Source organism: Macrotis lagotis, chromosome 5, assembly GCF_037893015.1.
Source record: "Macrotis lagotis isolate mMagLag1 chromosome 5, bilby.v1.9.chrom.fasta, whole genome shotgun sequence".
NCBI classification, from domain to species: Eukaryota; Metazoa; Chordata; class Mammalia; order Peramelemorphia; family Peramelidae; genus Macrotis; species Macrotis lagotis.
The window spans coordinates 160,413,854-160,433,445 of NC_133662.1; the positions used below are offsets into that span (position 1 = coordinate 160,413,854).

General features: G+C 32.3%; 1 protein-coding gene across 1 annotated transcript in view; it reads left to right on the forward strand.

Annotated features, from left to right (window-relative positions):
* The window catches only part of ADGB (androglobin), a 244,091-nt gene that overhangs the window by 28,170 nt on the left and 196,329 nt on the right, over nt 1–19,592 (forward strand). The window contains exons 6-7 of the mRNA XM_074187787.1: nt 17,063–17,202; nt 18,548–18,634. Coding sequence (XP_074043888.1) covers nt 17,063–17,202; nt 18,548–18,634 — 227 coding nt within the window. The remainder of the gene's footprint in view (nt 1–17,062; nt 17,203–18,547; nt 18,635–19,592) is intronic.

Genomic DNA, 19,592 nt, shown 5'->3' on the forward strand with positions numbered 1-19,592 from the left:
TATATCTCCCAACCAGAATTCCTTTCTTTCCCATTTACTATAGCCTAAACTTTAGTAGACAGTATGGTCAGTTATTTCAGAATGATAAAACATCTGGTACTGAGCTTATTTTTTAGGTATATTTAGGTAAACACAGCTTACATAGGTGGCATAGTAGATAGAATGCTGGACCTGAAATTATGAAGACTATTTTCAGATGCTTACTAGCTGTGGGATGCTGAGCAAGTTACTTAACCTTTTATTTTCTTAGTTACTCATCTGTAAAATTAGTTAGAGAAAGAAATGGCAAACTACTCCAGTGTTTTTGCTGAGAAAATCTCAAATGGCGTCATGAATAGTCAGACAACACTGAAACAACTGAACAACTATAAGAAAAACACAGATCCAGTGCTCTTAAGAAATCATATTCAGTAGTGTTCTAGCATGAGCAAAGCATTCTTTGGGAATTAATGATGAAATATTCAAATAATTTTTTATTCTTTTAAAATATTCATTTAATATTTTATTTTTCCCCAGTTACATGTAAAAACAATTTTTAACACTTGTTTTTAAAACTTTGTTCCAAAATTCTCTCTTTCTCCTTCACACCTTGTCATTGAAAAAACAAGTAATTTGATATATGTGTCAAGTAAAACATTTATATAATATTCATATAGTGAAAGAAAATATAGATAAAAATACAACCTCAAGAAAAATAAAGTTAAAAAATATGTTTCAATTTGTATTCAGAGAATAGCTAAGTCATATGCAGCTGATCATCTTACAATACTGCTGTTACTTTGAACAAAGTACATTTCCTAGACATCCTTCTCATCATTTCTTATGGCAGAAAATAGCATTCCATCATAATCACATACCACAATTTGCTCACTCATACCCCAACTGATGGGTATCCACTTAATTTCCAATTCTTTATCACAAGAAAAGAGCTGCCACAAATATCCTTGTACATATAGGTCCTTTTTCTTTTTGTTTTTCATCTCTTTTGCAATACAGATCTAGTAATGTCATGCTAGGTCAAAGGGTTATGCATGATCTTATAGCCTGGTTTAATTATATATGCATGACCCTCATTGTTAAGGCATAGTTCCAAACTTCTTTATAGAATGATTGAATCAGTTGACAGCTTCACCAATACTGAATGAATGTATCATTTTCCCCAATGCCTTCCAACAGTTTTCATTTTTCTTTTCTTTCCTATATGCTAGTTCCTCAGAATTGTTCTCATTTACACTTCTCCAATCAATAGTGTGTTAGTACATTTTTATATGACAATAGATAGCACTGATAACTTCATCTGAAAATAGTTCATATACTTTGATCATTTATCAATTGAAGAATTACCCTTATTTTTATAAATTTGACTCAATTTTCTATATGTTTGAGAAATAAGACCTTTATCAGAGAGCCAGGAGATATAGCTAATACATTAAATGAGAGTTTTTTTGCTAATTATATTTTCCTCCTTTCTATGCCCTCCACCTCATCCATTCTATTCATTCTCCTTTTACCCTGTCCCTCCTCAAAAGTGTTTTGTTTCTAACTACACCCTCACTAAGTCTTCCCTCCTTTCCCTCACCCCACCCCACCTCTTCCCATCCTACTTTCCTGCAAGATAAACTGAGTACATATATTATTCCCTCTCTGAATTTAGATGAGAATAAAGTTCACTCATCTCTTTCTTCACTCGACTGGAAAAGATTTTTCTTTCCTCTTTTATGTGGGAAACTTTACCATGTTCTCACCTTCCCTTTCTCCCAGTATATTTCGCTTTTATTCCTAAATTTTTATTTTTTGGATATTATCATATTTAACTCACATCTATGCTCTCTTTCTCTCTTCAACACCTGTACTCTCTTTCTCTTTTCATATAAATATAGTATGTATATTATATTTTATATATATTTATATTATGCACATATATGCATAGTATAAATACTCCTTCTAACTGTCATAATGAAACAGTTTCCATGAGTTACTAGCATCATCTTCCCATGTAGAAAAATAAATAGTTCAACATCATTAAGTCCCTTATGATTTTCCTTTCCTGTTTACCCTTTTTATGCTTCTCTTGAGTCTTTTATTTGAAAATCAAATTTTCTGTCCAGCTTTAGTGTTTTCATAAAGAAAGTTTGTAAGTCCCCCTTTCCCTGAAAGAGTATTCTCAGTTTCTGTGAGTAATTGACTTTTGGCTGTAATCCAGATTCTTCTGCCTTCTAGAATATCATATTCTAAACCCTATAATCCTTTAATATAGAAGCTGCTAAATCTTGTGTTATCCTAACTGTGACTCCTCGATACTTGATACTTGTATTGCTTCTTTTGGGATGCTTGCAATATTTTCTCCTTGTTGGGATATCTGGAATTTGAACTCAGGTCCTCCTGACTTCAGGGCTGGTGGTGCTCTATTCACTGCACCACCTAGCTGCCCCTGTGCCACCTAGCTACCCCAGTCCAGTAATTGTTAAGTGATTTCTTGTAGTTCTGTTTTCCAGATTAGTATTTTTCCCTAATGAGATATTTCCCATTTTCTTCTACTTTTTAATACTTCTGTTTTTTATTGTTTCTTGATTTTTCATAAAGTCATTAGTTTCCATTTGCTCAATTCAAATTTTTAAGGAGGTTTTTCCTTCAGTGAATTTTTGTGCCTTGTTTTCCATTTGACCAATTCTGCTGTTTAAGGAATTTTTTTCCCTTGGCTTTTTGTACCTCTTTTACCATTTAGCTTGGTTTATCTTTTAAGGTATTATTTTCTTCAGCATTTTTTGCATTTATTTTATCATATTATTAACTTGTTTTTCCTTTATTTTCTTTCTATCATTTTCATTTCTCTTCCAAATTTTTCCTCTATCTCTCTTACTTTATTTTCAAAATCCTTTTTGAGTTTTCCTGTAGCCTGAGTCCAATTCATATTTTTCCTTGAAGGTTCTGGATATAGGAGCTTTGACTTTATTATCTTCTTCTGAGTGTATGTTTTGATCTTCCTTGTCACCAAAGTAACTTTCTGCAATCAGAGTATGGGAGTAGCATGTTACACATATTTCTATTTACCTGACTCTGCAGGAGTATATTGAGAATGCTTGAATTGAGCCTATAGATGATGTTTATATCCTAATATTTATCTATAAAATATTATTTTATTTAATATTATATTAAATATGTTTTAATCAGTAAAATATTAAAAATAATATTTTGAAAGAATAATAGCAGGATAGTGACTTGACCTAGGAGTGTTTCTATCTGAACATAATGAGATAAAGTAACAATACAAGATTTTAAAATAGATAATAGATTTAAAAAGTTTAATCGAGAAGTTAAACCAAAAGCGGTTTTTGAAAATCGGTTGGCACAATAGGGAGAGTTAAAAGAGCTCAGAAATCATGTTAGTCATCACATACTTGTTTGCTAAATGAAAAAAGTTGACAAAGGCAACTCATAATATTACAGAAAAGTATAATGGACATTCATGAACAAAAGCATTTCGTAAAGCTTAAATCACTAAAAAATAAGAGAAGTACAAATCCAAAGAATTCTGAAATATCAACTCACATCCAGTAAATTTGCAAAGATGGAAAAAAAAAAGATGGAGATAGTCAAAAATGGGCGGGAACACTGTTGGAACCATGAATTGGTCCAATTATTCAGTTTAAAGAGAGGTCAATAAAACATCAAACCCAGTTAAGCAAGACCACTGGATATTCAAGGATTAAAATGGAAAGAGGGCTACAAGTAATAAAAATTGAAAGCCTTTTAGTAAATTTTTTTCTTTATTCAGGGCAATGGAAACTTCCATACTTGCAGCCTACCATCAAAATCCTAGATGTTATTTGAAGAGGAGTTAAAATTACTAAAGTAGTAATAAAAAGGAGTTAAAACTCCTAAAGTAGTACTAAAGAAACCAGTGATGGGAAGACTAGACTGAGAAGATCAAGTCTATCTAAAGGAGATCTGTATTGAAAGGAATGCTATTGTGAGAATATTGAGGTCCTTATTTACATGATATCTGAAGGAGGGGAAGATAGCAAAAGTATGGAAACAATGTTAGACCTTATTAATACCGACAGGTGACTGATTGAGAAAAAAAATTATGATTGTCACGTACACAGAAATTGAGGGCATTTTCAGCAAGTATATTTTTAGAGAGCAATTAGATTTTGAGTTTATTGTTTCTGGTAAAGAAAATCACTTGATTTCATAGTACAAAACAAATTGCCACTTTAAAAGTTTTGTTTTTGTTTTTGAACAAAAGTCAGTTAAACTAGATTCTATTTAGAAAATTATGCAGTACTTTAAAAAATAACTCCATGGTTCTCCCTGAAGCTAAAATTCCATCTTCTTAGCATTATTATTCTTAGAATACTCTACAGCAACAAGTCATGGAATACTATAACCTCTAAAGAATCAAAATTAAGTCACCCAAAAGGCAATGAAGTTGTCTATGGGTGGTATAAATGGGCTTTGGGAGTTGGCATGATTATTGGTGACTTATATAACTAGAATTAATATAGTTATCTTCCAAGGTGCAGATGACTTAAAAGAGGCAGTTGGACCTTCAAATAGGAGTAAAAAGTTGGATAGCCCGAACGTGTACATGTAATAGGAAACCTAACGGAAAGCATGTTGAATAAGAGATGAACAGGATTAGAAGGCATATATTAATTGTGATTGATGTGATCATAGGGTCCACAAATTACCAAGTGGTCTATGGATAGATTTCAGAGATTCTATAAATTTTGGTGGAAAAATTTAAATAAAAACCACTAAATGCCAACTGCATAATACTATTTCCTTCAAATTCAAATTAAAAATATTATTAGAAGTAGTCTATAGATTTCACCAGTTTTCCAGAATGGTCCATGAAGCAAACAAAAGTAAAGAATTCTAAAATTATATTTTTGAGGCAGAGCCAAGATGGTGGTGTGAAGATAACATGCTCCTAGAACTTTTCCCTACACAATGCTAAGTGAAACCTCTTTAAAGACATTAAAACTACAGATCCCACTAAGAAAAAAAAAAGATTGAAACAAGTTTTCAACTGTATACATCATGGATAATCTTTAGCAAAGGTCTGTTTCTTCAGGGGCTGGGAGCAAGTAGGGAAAGGGGAAGTAAAGCTCAGCTAGGCAGGAGAGTGGGAAAACCAGAGACAGACTTTTAGCCACAGTGTAGCCCCAATTCCAGAAGCCAGACAGCAGCACAGATCCCAGCAGCTAGATAGCAAGTCAGCAAGAAAGGTACTGACCGCAGACAAAGTCTGAATCCTGAAAACACTGGAGCAAAAGATAGGACTGGCTGGGAACAAACCACTGCATAGACAGAGCCTGGACATAAAGGAGGAAACAAATCTTTGCATAGGCAAAACCTGGGCTGCATAGTCAACATCTTAGATAGCAATAAGCCAGGGATCAGACCCCAGCCCCAGCACAAACAACTTGGATCTATATTCCCTAAATTAGCAAAAAACTAAAAGAGCACTAACCATAGAACACTACTATGCAGATAGAGATGATAAAAATGCCACCCTAGAAGATGAAAGCAATGACATATTACCTTCATGGGAAATCTCAAAAGAATTTCTGAATTGGATCAAATATAGAACCTCATAGAAGAGCTTAAAAGAATTTAAAAACCAAAGAAGAATGGAAGAGGAAAAATGAAAATAATAAATGAGAACCATGCAGGAAAGTTATGAAAAATTGACCAAAGAAATCAACTTCTTTAAAAATATAAATAACTAATTGGACAAAGAATGTAATTATTCAAAAAATAAGATTGACCAACTGGAAAAGGAATGCAATTCATCTAAAACTCAAATTGACCCAACTAGAAAGGTAATTTTATTTAGCAAAAAGAAAAATTAACCAATTGGAAAACGAAATAGAAAAACTACTTGGCAGTTAGAGACTAATCTATTGAGACATTAAGATTCCATCAACATTCAAAATGCTGAAAAAAATTGAAGAAAATGTAAAGTAACTTTTAGGGAAAAATGGCCTGGAAAATAGATCCACAAGAGATAATTTTCAAATTATTGGTCTACTAGAACACATGGATCAAAAAAACCCCTGCAAAATATCTTTCAGGAAATTATCAAGGAAAACTAATTATTCTAGATTAAAAAGCCAAAATCACCCTTGAAAGAATACATAGAACACCTCTAGAAAGAGACCCCAGGATAAAAGTTCCTAAGGACAATCAGGAAAATTCCAAAATTCTCAGTTAAAGGAGAATTTCAAGCAGCCAAAAAAGAAACAATTTAAATACAAAAGAAGTACAATCAGAATTATACAGGGACATATTTAGTTTCAACATTAAGCAATTGGAGGGCCATAGAGACAGAGGGAGAGAGTATACTTAGAGGGACTGGACATGAAAACATTATGAAGATATATACTTTGTTTGAAACTCAAGCTACAATTGGAGGAAGTATGCTTGGGGAGGAGTACAAATGGTTCATTAAGCAATTTCACTTTTGATGATAGTTTGAGGATTGTATGTAAGGAGGTAAGGTATAAAGTGATGATAATTGTTGTGATTCATGACTCTTGAAGAATATATTTCTATGGAGATAGAAGGGGGAGGGTGCTTAGTGACTCATGAGACAATGCTTTTATGCTTATTAATCAAGCTTTGATTGATAGTACTTATATCAGATCAAAGGATATAGTTTGACAAAGGAGATATAAGTACAAGACAGGGTTAAAACAAAAAAAAAACACAAAAAGAAGGACTATATAGGAAAATGCTAGATATTAGTAGATAATACCAGGTGAAGGGGCACAAAGACCTATTACAGCAAAGGGAAAGAAGGGAGGGTGTGAACACTGGGTAAATCCTACTTAATAGATTTGACTCAGAGAGAGAAGAGCATACATTCCCAATTGGGTTTAAAAATCTAATCTATCCTATGTGGAAGTAGGGACCAAAAGGGAAAGAATAGAGAAGAAGGGACTGTTAAAGGGAAGATGATGGTATAAGTGAAAGTAAACTTAAAGTTAAAATTTAAAAGAAAAGTTAAAGAGAAAGGGGACAAAACATTGGTGAGGAGAAATAAGAGGAAAAGAAAAGAAAAAAGGACAAAACAGGAAAGATAATATGGAATGAAATAAAGATTAAGTAATCTTAATTGTAGATGTGATTGGGATGAACTGTCCCATAAAATGGAAGCAGAAAAATGGATTAAAAATCATATTCCTGCAATAAGTTGTTTATAAGAAACACATTTGAAGCAGAAATATGTACCAAAGGTAAAATAAAAGACTGTATCATGCTTCAACAGAAATAAAAAAAAACTGGATAGCCACCCTGATCTCAGACAAAGCAAAAGCAAAATATATCTCATTAAAAAAAGAATAAAAAGGAAAGTGCATCATTTTACAAGTCACCATAGGCAAGGAAGTTTCATTATTATTATTATTATTATTATTATTATTATTATTATTAAATATATATGTATCTAGTGGCATAGCATCCAAATTCTTAGAGCAGAAAGAAACCATGAATTGTTGGTTTTAAGTGAAATATGGAAAGAATTATAGGAACTGATGCTGAGTTAAGAGAGCAGATCCAAGAAATATTGTACACAATAATGACAATAATGTGAATTCATCAGCTTTGATGGATGCAGTTTCCCTCAGCAGTTCAGAGAGCCAGGACAACCCTGGGAGATCTGTTATGTACAACACTATCCACATACAGTTGAAGAATAAAGGAAACATAGCAAAAAAACCTACAGAATCTGAATGAACACTATGTTCACTTTTTAAAAATTCCTCACATTTTTCCTTCCTATCCTTTTACTTAGTTTAATTCCTCATTCAGAAAAGGGATAATATGTAAACATGTTAAATACAAATGGACATGTACAATGTTCACTAGACTGTTCACCACTGATGGGGAGATGGGAAGGGAGGGTGGAAGAAAATTATGTGACTTATAAGTATGCAATGAATATTAAAAATTTGATAGTATATAATTAGAAAAAAATTCTAAAATTAAAGCATTGATTTATTGAATCTGCCCAAGAGGACCTTTTGACAAGGTCCTGTGGATAGTCTAGCTTCTCAGAGATATTTCCATCATTTATGTTCTATTGGAATTCCTCCAGTATGGGAAAGGAAATACTTCCAGGGTGGAGTCAAGATGGCGGTGTGAAGCTACATTTTTTTTTTCTTTTCTCCTTGGTGTTAAACAGAAGTTTAAAAAAGTTAAACAAGTTCTCAACTCAAGATATTATGGAGGAACTTCAATAAACATCTGCCTCTTCTGGATAAAGGGAAAATGTAACTTAGAGTGAGTGGGACAGCAGGAAAACCAGCAGGAAATTAACCATAGCATAACTTGAGTGAAGTCTCAATAAGCAAGTGTGTCAGCAGGCCAATAATGAAGGTTCTAACCTCATCTTGGAAGACAAATTAGGGAAGAAATAACTGCAAAGACAACACTTGTCATAAAGGACAAAACAAATTTCTGCATAAGTAACACCTTGGCAAACAATGAGTCAGGGACAAATTCCTAGCCCCAGCACAAAAAGCTTGGTATTATACTCCCTGTACCCTAAGAGTAGAACTCAACTATCAAAATTAGAAAAAAAGAGTGCTAACCATTAAATGCCATCTCAGAAGAGGAAAGCAGTGACAAAATGCCTATTTGTGAAATCTCAAAGGAATTTATGAATTGTCCTCAAATCTAAAACTTCTTGGAAGAGCTCAGAATGAATTTTAAAAATAAAAGAAGAGAGCAAGAAGAAAAATATTGAAATGAAATGAGCTTTGCAGGAAAATTATGAAAAATTAACTGAAGAAAACAACTCCTTAAAAACTAAAGAATAATTGGGGCGGCTAGGTGGTGTAGTGGATAAAGCACCGGCCTTGGAGTCAGGAGTTACCCGGGTTCAAATCTGGTCTCAGACACTTAATAATTACCTAGCTGTGTGGCCTTGGGCAAGCCACTTAACCCCCTTTGCCTTGCAAAAAACCTAAAAAATACCCTAAAGAATAATCAACTGAAAAAAGAATAATTCATCACAAAAAATTAATTGGAAAAGGAATACAATTCATCATAAAATAAAATTGACCAATTAGAAAAGGAGTTAATCTCATCAAAAAGTAAAATTAACCAATTGGAAAAATAAAACAAGTCATTTAAAAGTAAAATTAACCAACTGAAAAAAAAAGAAAAACCAAAACTAACTGAAAAAAACACAACTAAAAATTAAAATTGGACAAACAGGAATTAATGACTCCACAAGACACCAACATTCCATCAAACAAAGGCAAAAGGCTGAAAAAACAGAAGAAAGTATAAAGTAACTTTTAGGAAAATCAACTGACCTGGAATAAAAATCCAAGAGAAATAATTTATGAATTATTTGTCTACTTGAAAACTTTCATGAAGTAGATGAATTTCAAAATTTTCTGAAAGACCAGAACTGAACAGAAAATTCCATCTCAAATTCTCAAGAGATGCATAAAAAGGTAAATGGAAAGGGGGAAAACACACTAGTCAGTAACATTAAATAGGATATGTACATACATGGGAAGACAAAACTTACAACTTTTGAAAATTACATTTCTCTTATGATAGATAAAAGAAATCTAGAGGTTGTGGATATAAGTTGACCATTAAAGTGATGATGCTTTAACTAATGCTTTAGCTAATGAGGGTTGAATATAGTTGGAGGATTATACTTAGAGTGTATGGTATAAATAGATCCTGAGGTAATCTTACTTCACTTGATACTTTAGCTTGAATTGGGACTATACTAAAGGAACAAAAAGAGGGAGTGTACTTATAGGGTCTGGGTACAGATAGATCATGAAGTGATCTTGCTATTTATTTTATACTTTAGTTAACAAGAACTGTATTACTCTGTGACAGAGGGAGAGAGTGTATTTGGAAGAGACTGGATATAAATGAATCATGAAACAATTTTGCTTTACTTAATATTTTAGCTACAATTAGAAGGAGTATTCTTAGAAGGGGAGGGTATAAATGGATCATGATGTGATTTTGTTCTACATAAGACTTTAGATCATGAAGATTGCATTTCTATAATGGGTAAGAGGGTGTGATATAAATGGATTACAACTTGTTGTTTATGACTCTTGAGAAGTATATCTATAATGGGACAGATGAGAGGAGTGTACTTGGGCAGAGACTGGATATGACTGTGAGGTAATGTTGCTTATCAGTCAACCTTTGAGAACTGTACTTATATCAGGATAGATAAAAGAAGTGTATTTTGGTAGAAGGGCTGTGGATACAAGACAGGGTTAAAATAAGCAAGACATGAAAATACAGATTATATAAGGAGAAATCTAAAGGATAATTAATTAGAGGATAAATAACATCACATGAAGAGGCACAAAGACCTGTTATAGTAGAGGGAAGAGGGAGCATGTAAGCACCGAGTAAATTTTATTTTCAACAGATTTGGCCCAAAGAGGTAATAACACATATCCCCAATAAAGTTTAAAAATTTACCCTACCCTACAAGGAAAGTAAAGGGAAAAGAATAAAAAAGGGGGAAGAAGGGACTGATAAAGGGAAGAGTGTAAGTAAAATTAAAGTTAAAAAAAAGGAAATTTAAAGGGAAAAGGGAGAAGGAAAGGAAAAGGGCTGATAGGAAAAAAAAGGCAGTCAGAAGTAAAACATTGATGATGAGGGAGAAGGTGAAAGGAAAGAGAAAAGTATAAATGGGGAAAAGTAAAATGGAGGGAAATACAGAGATAGTAATCATAATATTAAATGTGAATGGGATGAACTCTTCCATTAAACAAGTGAATAACAGAGTGGATTATAAAACAGAATCCTACAATATGTTATTTACAAGAAACAAATTTAAAGCAGAGATATAGATACAGGGTAAAAAGGTAAAAGGTTGGAGCAGAATATATTATTTTTTAGCAGGGACAGCAATCTGGATCTTAGGAAAAGCAAAAGCAAAAATAAATTTTATTAAAAAAAGATTAGGAAGGAAACTACATCTTCTTAAATAGTACTGTACACATTGTTAAACATCTATGTACCAAGTGGTATAACATTCATATTATTAAAGGAAAAGCTAAACAAATTTCAGGGAGACATAAACAGCAAAATTATAATGGTGGGGGACATCAACTTCTTGCTCTCAGAATTAGATAAAGGAAAGAAGTTAAGAAGGTGAATAGTTTTTATAGAAAATTAGATATGATAGATCTCTGGAGAAAATTGAATGAGAATAGAAATATACCTTTTTCTCCTGAATACATGGCACTTACATAAAAACTGACCATCTTCTAGGGCATCAAAACCTCACCATCAGATGCAGAAATGCAGAAATATTAAGTTCATCCTTTTCAGATCATGATGCAATGAAAATTAAATGTAATAAAGTGCCATGAAAAGATAAATTAAAAATTAATTCGAAACTAAATAACCTAATTTTAAAAAAATGAATGGATCAAACAGCAAATAATAGAAATAATTAACAATTTCATCCAAGGGGTGGCTAGGTGGTGCAGTGATTAGAGTGGATAGAGCACCAGTCCTGGGGCCAGGAGTACCTGAGTACCTGGCCTCAGACACTTAATAATTTACCTAGCTGTGTGGCCTGGGGCAAGCCACTTAACCCTATTTGCCTTGCAAAAAACAAACAAACAAACAAACAAACAAACAATTTCATCCAAGGTAATGACAGTGATGAAACATCAAGCATCAAACTATAAAGCAGTTTTTAGGGGAAATGTTTTAGCTCTAAATGATTATATGAATAAAATAGAAAAAGAGATCAAGGAATTGGATATACAACTAAAAAAACCTAGAAAAAGAACAAATTAAAAATCTTCAATTAAATACCAAATTAGAAATTCTGAAAATCAAAGGAAAATTTGATAAAATTGAAAGTAAGAAAAACATTGAATTAATAAGTAAAACTAAGATTTGATTTTATTAAAAAATAAAATAAGTAAATCTTTAGTGAATCTGATTTAAAAAAGGACCATATTACCAGTATCAAAAATGAAAATGTTGAATTCACCATCAATGAGGAGGAAATTAAAGCAATAATTCAAAGCTATTTTGCAAAGTTGTTTGCCAACAGATTTTATAATCTAATTAAAATGGATGAATATTTTCAAAAATATAGGGTAGATTAAGAGAAAGGGAAATAAAATACTTAAATAATCCCATTTTAGAAAAAAAAGAAATAAAATAAATAATCAAAAACTCCCTTAGAAGAAATCTCAGGGCCAGATATATTTACAAGTGAATTTTACTAAACATTTATGGAACAATTAATTCCAGTTCTATGTAAACTATTTTAAAAATAGGAGGAGTATTGCTAAATTCCTTCTGTGACAACAGAGACCAATCTCTTTAATGCATATTGGTGCAAAATTTTCAAATAAAATTTTAGCAAAGAGATTACAGGTTATTATTAGTATATATACCATGATCAAGTAGGATTTATACCAAATAGGCAGGGAGGGTTCACTAATAGGAAAGCAACAAAATTGACCATATCAGTAACAAAGCTAATAGATCATACGTTTATCTCAGTAGGTACTGAAAAAAAAAAAAAAAAACCTTTGACCAAAAGCAACACCCATTCCTATTAAAAACACTAGACAGTATAGGAATAATGAAGTTTTCCTTAAAACGATGAATAGTATCTATCTAAAAACATCAGCAAGCATTATAATTAATGGGGATAAACTTCCTGTATTTCCCATATCAGGGGTAAAGTGATGATGCCCATTATCACCATTATTATTAAGTATTGTATCAGAAATGTTAGCTTTAGCAATAAGAGAAGAAAAAGAAATTGAAAGAACTAAAATAGGCAATAGGAAACAATACTTTCAAGTGTTTGCAGATGGTATGATGGTATTAACAATGTCTGCAAAGTAGCAGGATATAAAATAAGCTCACATAAAATAAGCTCACAGTATTTCTATATGACCAATAAGGCCCAGAGCAAGAGATAGGGAAATTTCATTTAAAGTAACTATAGACAAAATAAAATACTTGAGATTCTACCTCCTGAGACAAACTCAGAAACTTTATGAACACAGTTACAAAATACTTTTCACACAAAGATCTAAATAATTGGAAAAATGTCAATTGCTCATGGCCAGCTTGAGTGAATATAATAAAAATGACAATTCTACCTAAATTTAATTACTTATTCAGTATCATACCAATCAAACTGCCAAAAAATTATTTTACAGAGTTAGAAAAATAGTAACAAATTCATCTTGTCTCATCAAACTGATGAAAAAAATGCAAGGAAGGAGATAAAATTATTTTATAAAGTGGCAGTCATCAAAACTGTCTGGTATTGGCTAAGAAATAATGGATCAAGGGGCGGCTAGGTGGTGTAGTGGATAAAAGCACCAGCCTTAGAGTCAGGAGTACCTGGGTTCCAAGCCGGTCTCAGACACTTAATAATTACCTAGATGTGTGGCCTTGGGCAAGCCACTTAACCCTGTTTGCCTTGCAAAAAAAAAACCCTAAAAAAAATAATGGATCAGTGGATTAGATTAGGTACAAAAGAAACAGTATTAAATGACTACATTTATCTTCTATTTGCTAAGCCCAAAGACACTAGTTTCTTGGAGGGGAGCTGGGTATTGTAGTGGATAGAACCTTGGCTTTAGAGTCAGGAGGACCGGAGTTCAAATCCAGCCTCAGTTACTTGACACTGAACAGTTGTGTGGCCTTGGGCAAATCTCTTAAACCCAATTGCCCCACATTTAGAGCCGTCTCTAGTCAACCTGATTAATTTCTGGCCACTGGACCTAGATGGCTCTGGAGGAGAAAGTGAGGTACCCCCTCACTCAAATAAATTTCATGTGTTTGTCATGGCTTCACCTCCCTTGTTGTCCTGATCTTTGGGAACGAAGGTCAAGCATCATCATTATCATCAGTTCCTGATACAAGACAAAAACTGCTGGGAGAAATGGAAAATAGTCTGGCAAAAACTAGGCAAAGATGCACATCTCACCCCCATACCAAAATAAGGTTGAAATGGATACAGGATTTAAACATAAAGAGAACAATTAAGAGAATAAGAAATACTCTGTTGGATCTATGGAGAGGGGAGAAGTTTGCGACCAAACAAGAAATAGAGAATATTATAAATGACAAAATGAATGATTTTGACTGTATTAAATTAAAAAAGGTTTTGCACAAATAAAACCAATGTAACCAAGATTAGTAAGAATGCAGAATTCTGGGAAGCAATTTCCATAGCTAATGTTTTTGATAAAGGACTCAGTTCTAAAATATATAGAGAAGTGAATCAAAATTATGTGATTAAAAGTCATTTCCCAATTGATAAATGGTCAGCAAATATGAATCAGCAGTTTTCAGATGAAGAAATTAAAAGTATAGTCATATAAAAATTTCTCCAAATCACTATTGATAAGGTAAATTCAAAATAAAACTACTCTGAGGTACCACTCACACACACACCAGATTGACTAACATGACAAAACTGGAATTGATCAATGTTGGAGAGGATGTGGAAAACTTGGGACATTAATGCTTTGTTGGTGGAGTTGAGAACTGATTCAACTGTACTAGAAAGCAGGATGGAATTATGTCCAAAGGGAATAAAGCTGTGTATACCATTTGATCTAGCAATAACAATACTTGGTCTGTATCTCAAAGCAATCATAAAAAAGAGAAAAGTCCCAAATGTTCAAAAATATTTTACCAGTTCTTTTTATAGTGGCAAAAAAATTGGAAATTGAGGGAATACCCATCAATTTGGGAATGACTGACCTAGTATAGTATGTGAATGTTATGGAATATTACTATTCTGTAAGAAAACATGAAAGACTAGATTTTAAAGAAGCATGGAAAGACTTGCATGGACTGAGTGAAGTATACAGAACCAAGAAAGCATTTACACTTTAAGTACAACATTGTGAGATGATCAATTATGATGACTGCAGCTCCTCTCAACAGTTCAGTGATCAAGCACAGTCCTGAGAGACCTGTTACATAAAATGCTATCCACACCCAGAGAGCAAACTATGGATTCTGATGGCAGAGCAAAGCACACTATGTTGATTTAAAAAAATTCTGTTATAGTTTTCCTTTTTTTCTCATGATCCCCAGCCTTAATTCTAATTTCTCTTTCACAACATGGCTAATATGGAATTATGTTGTACATAATTGTGTGTGTACATCTTTTACCAGATTATTTGTTGGCATAGGGAGAGGGGAGGTAAGGGAGATTGGTAGAAAAATGTGAGGGGCGGCTAGGTGGTGTAGTAGGGGCGGCTAGGTGGCGTAGTGGATAAAGCACCGGACCTGGAGTCAGGAGTACCTGGGTTCAAATCCGGTCTCAGACCCTTAATAATTACCTAGCCGTGTGGCCTTGGGCAAGCCACTTAACTCCATTTGCCTTGAAAAAAAATCTAAAAAAAAAAAGAAAAATGTGAAACTCATACACTTACAAATGGACAAGTGATAAAAACCACATTTACATGTAACTGGAAAAAATAAATAAAATCTCAATAAAGATTAAAAAAATGGGGAGGGAAGCTAGCAGAGCACATCTCCTCTATTTCCCTGCAGGTTGGTTATGGGATTGTAGCTGTTTTCTTTGACTTTGTTGGTTTGAATATAGTATCCTAAGGAGTAATTTAAGATTACTGGTCAGTGAAAGTATATTATAATACTCCATATGTGCTTTTCATGAACTATTTTATATTTGTGTTTATGTTTAATTTCTCCCCCCCACATTATGAACATTTTGAGGACTGCATGTGTCTTTTCATTCTATGTATCCCCCACAGAATTGAGTTCAGTTTTTTTATATTGTAGTTGCAAAATAAATGAACTGAAATATGAGCAACATGAGACCCTGAAAAGTACTTCAAAGAACATTACATTTAGTGATTAGAAAATTTTAGTTCAAGTTCTAACGAGTATATTGGTGTGTTTGCCATTTAATCTTTCATATTAAAGCATAATTTCAACATTTGCATCTCTTAAGTAAAGAAAATTATTGTCACCATAGAAATACTTATTTACTATCCCGAATCTGTTATATAGGTTTAGATATAAATTTAACAGTGCTATTAAGATCATAGTTTTAGAGCTGGAATGGATTTAAGAGTTATCATGACCAACCTTTCCTGATTATACAGATAACTGAAAGCCCTGAGAAGTTGCGATTTGTCCATTTAATATGTTTTTGAGGTGAGATTTGAATACCTAAATGCTTGGTTTTACTCTGGTGTCCTGTCTCCCATGCCACTTTGAACAAATTATTTATGAATATATGAAATAAAAATATTAGAGCTTTACTTTATGGCATGTTAACCAGTAGGATCACTGAATAAGTAGTAGTTGCTCAGTGACTGAGTAAATGAGTAAAAACCTGTTTCATTCTTTAGGTCATACCAAACTTACCATTTAGTAGCACATTGTTTTGGTTGTGCTCTTTGAAACCATTTTCATTCCTTTTTTGTTTAAAAGGGTAAATGAACAAAGTTGATCCCTTAAGCAAATGTTCTATTTTGTCATTAACTTTTCAAACTTGGCACAAAAGATTTCATCATTGCAGAATGGGATAAAATTACAAACTATTAATGATTTTATTGATAAAATTATTATTGCCATTATTAAAATTGAACTGTACATCTCTTTGATTTTTTATTTTGCAATATATTTATACTGATGTTTGTTCCACTATGCTCATATTCATTTCCAACCCTACTAATATTTTGAATTTGCAAGCAAAGTGCCAGTTCTTGAGCAATTTGAAATTCTCAGAAGTGATGCCAGATCTCACTATCTCATTTTTTCCATTACAGGTACCTATAATAGTAACAATTAACTGTAGTTGATTGACTGTCATATCTTAATGTGTTAATTTTAACTGGTGTTAATACTTATTACTTGTAGCAAGAATATAAAATATCTGCTGAAATCCAAGTCTAATAATAATTTTCTCACTTGTGTTATAAAATCTGGTTAAAATAATTAGAAATTCTTGTGTGCTTATCGTGGATGTTGATTTTTAAAACTTTTTATTTCATGTTTAAAAATTTCTTCTTTTTAGGGCTGTTGGAGAAAGATAACTGTCGATGATACCCTACCATTTGATGAAGAGAATAGATTATTACTTCCAGCTACAACTCTTGAAATTGAACTTTGGCCAATGATATTAGCTAAAGCCATCGTTAAACTCACAAATGTTGAGTATGTTGGAGAAAACTATCAACATTTCTATAAAAACAAACAAATTCAGTTTTAATGCCATTTAAAGACTTAATTATTTCTAAAGTGACTGCAAATGATATTCAGTAGCTTTAGAGTATGTGAACACCATAAGGTCAATTATTAAAACAAATTTAACAATCCAGCTTGAATCCTTATAATTAGTTTGTTTTCCTTTGAATAGCACATCAGGAATTTTGATTTCAAATGACACTGCCACACAATATCATAGTATGAAATTCTGATTGCCCTGGGGGAATGATCTTGCATTTCCCAAATCCAGCATTCTGCCAGTAGCTTATAGAACCAGATAATTCAGATGCTGGCTTAATTCACCCTCAAATAACTGATTTATAAAATTGTAGTGACACTTCATTGCCTTACCTCTGTATGTCAAAATAATATATAGGTAACTCGAGTTTAGAGAATAGAGTTCCTTTTATTTCATTTAGGAAGTGAAGACATAAGTGAATTGTGACAAATTTTAAAAAATTGTTTCAGTAGTCTGTTAATGTTACTAATGATTTATAGTAACTTGAGGTTGCATAATTTTTTTTTGGAGGGAATATGTTCTCTTCCTTAGGGATAGGGGCTTGACAAGTGATTTCATTACTATATGGAACTTCTGGGTAAAGGAACTCCCTCTACTAATGCAGGTTGACATCTCTGTAATAAATCACTTAGAGAATTGCTTACAGCTTTGAGAGGTTAAATGATTTAACCAAAGGTCACAGAAGCAAGATGGGTCAAGAATAGTACTTGAGCACACACCTTCCTGACTTCATGGCTACCCCATTGTGCCTCTTCTTATTTATATGACTTCATTTTTATTCATATATATAGCTTAAGTTAATAATTCTAAAAACTGGAATTTAGCTAGAAAAATTTCTTTTTTCTTAAAGTAGTAAAATTTGAATATCATTGTCATACATGTAAGTTTGATTATTATAAAGATTTCAAAGTCATTTCAACAGTAAATCTACTTAATATAGTATTAAAATTTATTTTTGAAATCATGCCAAAAAATATTTAGCACCATTAATCTTTTTTTTTGACTGAAGATAAGTAAAGGAGCTAACTTCTCCCTGAAGTTTCATGAGTTTCTCACCCCTGTTTTGGGTATCTTATGATAATAGTTGGATATTTGACAAAATTATACTTTATTTGCACTCAGTGTCTGCACTTGCAACTATAATCGGTAATTAATATGGCAATATTAATATAAAGTTAGATAAGATTATTGAATAATGACTTCATATTCCTTAAGTATTTGTCCAAGTTTTGTCATTTTTATATGTAAACAAACTTATTGACTTTTCTTTTCTAGTATTCACTTGGCTGAACAAAGAGAGTTAGGGGAATTCACAGTTCTTCATGCACTTACAGGATGGTTGCCAGAAGTCATTCCTCTACGGTAAATTTGTTTATTAAGTTAGTAATTTATCTTTTCTTTGAAATATTTTTTGAAATAAGAATTTAAGAATAAAATTCAAGAAAGGTTGTATTTCGAATAGTAATGGTTAGCCAGTTAATCAACAAGCATTTATTAAGCAACTACTACATGTCTACTAAGAGCTAGATAACATTTTAGAACTTCTAAAAATTCCTTGAGAGGTTTAATCGAAAGGCTTCTGATTTCATATGCTGTGATACAATTACTGAAACATTTGATTTATGAATACTAAAACAATAGTGATTTTTCAACAAAAGAAACATTTCCCTGTTTTATTTTCACATTTAAAAAAACTTAATTTGCTTTAACACAGAGACAAAAAAATGCCACTTTAATCTCAGATGATTATTAGGATGTATAAATACAGAAACATTTTTTCTATAAGAAAAAAAATTCTCACGCATTCTAAGTAATAAAATAAGAATGAAAAAAATCAAATTAACAGCATACCCTTTTCTCACTTATATCCAGGCCCATAATACTATTGGGAAACAAGATTTGAACAACATTCTATTTATTATTTACTCCAAGGGATATAGTAAGACATACTGAATTTTCCTGTTCCCTATATGTCTAATACCTCAAAAGAATGTTATTTAAATATCACAAGATTGTTAGAAAATCACCTTTTTAATTAGAATCCACTTTATCTTCAACATCTCATTCACAACCAACCCCACCCCTACCATCTCAATATAGGAGACAGTAATTATTTTTTTTCATCCTCTCAGGAGCCAGAACTTTAGAGCATCATTTAGATCTATACCTGGGTAGGGTATTTGTCATAGAACATTTCTAAATCTTTGGCACAGTCTAGAATCCAGATTTATATACTATTTCTTTCTCATCTCTCCTTTTTATCTTAACTGTTTCCATGCCTGTTGTGTGTCACCATGCTATGTCTTGTCTGTACTTATGA